Source organism: Loa loa, assembly GCF_000183805.2.
Source record: "Loa loa unplaced genomic scaffold supercont3.595, whole genome shotgun sequence".
NCBI lineage: Eukaryota > Metazoa > Nematoda > Chromadorea > Rhabditida > Onchocercidae > Loa > Loa loa.
The window spans coordinates 2,669-4,161 of NW_018108775.1; the positions used below are offsets into that span (position 1 = coordinate 2,669).

The window sequence follows — 1,493 nt, forward strand, 5'->3', positions numbered from 1 at the left end:
TATATATATATATATATATATATATATATATATATATATATATATATATATATATATATATATTTATTTATTTATTTATTTATTTATTCATTTATATTTATACTTATATTTATATTTATATTTATGTTTGTATTTATATTTATATTTATATTTATATTTGTATTTGGTTTATAAATATATTTATATATTTGTATTTTTATATATTTATATATCCATATATTTATACATTTATATTTATATTTTAAAATTTTAAAAAGAAAATGATCGAAAGATTTTAAGGGTAGTTTTCGTGTAATGGCAAGTTTAAGCTTGCTTTAAGAAATCCCCCGAGGAATACGAGAGAGTTCCATACATCTATCAATATTACTACTACTACTACGACCACTTCTTGATGACGTCTATCCATCCATGCTGTTTCGATGCCAAATATCTTTGACATAACCGAAATATCAAATAGAAAAACCAAACATCAAATATGTTAGTGAAATAAAAATATTTTTAAAAATATTAAATAAAATGACATGCAATACTAAAAATATTATAATGGAAATTTAAATTTTTTATTTTCGACAAAAAAATTAATCAAAATTTTTGAATAAATTAATAAACTTGACAAAGTTGTTATAACTTTCTGTTATTTAATTCTTTTTGCATAATATTAGTGTAAGTTAAAGCTAGTTTTTAACTAATTTTCATCTTTCCTTAATTTAAATTTAACAAAACTTTTTTTCTTTGTTGTGAGCTTTATCTTATCAATAATATTTTCAGTTAACGAAATTACTATAATTTTATCAGAAACGATTAACTTAAATTAAAAATTTAGAAAAAAAAGAAAACGGAAAATTAACCTGTTCACCGGTATCTAGTTTTTTTTGGCATACCGTACACTGGAAACATTGTACATGGAAAACTTTATCACGAGCTCGTCTTACCAGATCATTTCGATCTAAACCCATATTGCAACCGGCACATCGTGTACCATACCTCCTGTATTATTTCATATATTTTAATTCAATTTTATATTTCATTATTATTTATTTGCATAAATCATATTCTAGTAAATTGAAGCAATTAAATAAGTATTTTTTTATTAATAACTTAATTTGAAATCTTTATCAATGTTTCCTTATCTGTATATAAATCGCATTCTATTAGTAGCATAGAGTGAAATAATTGATTAACTTTTGTCTTTTAAAATTCAGTTCAAAATTTTGATAACGAATGATTAGCGTATTTGTTACATGTTTAACTATTTAAAATAATCCAATTAAAAATTATCAATTAAAAAATTAAATCGATAATTTCTTATCGAATAATTTAGAATTTCCATTAATCTATCATATAAAAACTTCATCCAAAAAAGAAAAAGAAGAAAAAAACTGTCCTCCATCAAATTATCAAAACAAATCCAATTATCGGCACAAATTTACATTTCAATTGTTAATTTAAATCAAAAGAAAAGATAATTTTTTAACAAAAAAAATTTTCTTTTT

The 1,493-nt window shown here is 20.5% G+C and overlaps 1 protein-coding gene across 1 annotated transcript in view; it reads right to left on the reverse strand.

The window, feature by feature from the left end:
- Nucleotides 1-1,493, reverse strand: part of LOAG_18862 (hypothetical protein) — a gene marked incomplete at its 3' end in the record, with an annotated part of 4,653 nt that overhangs the window by 925 nt on the left and 2,235 nt on the right. Inside the window, exon 3 of the mRNA XM_020451524.1 lies at nt 849-987. Within this exon, the coding sequence (XP_020304683.1) occupies nt 849-987 (139 nt within the window). The remainder of the gene's footprint in view (nt 1-848; nt 988-1,493) is intronic.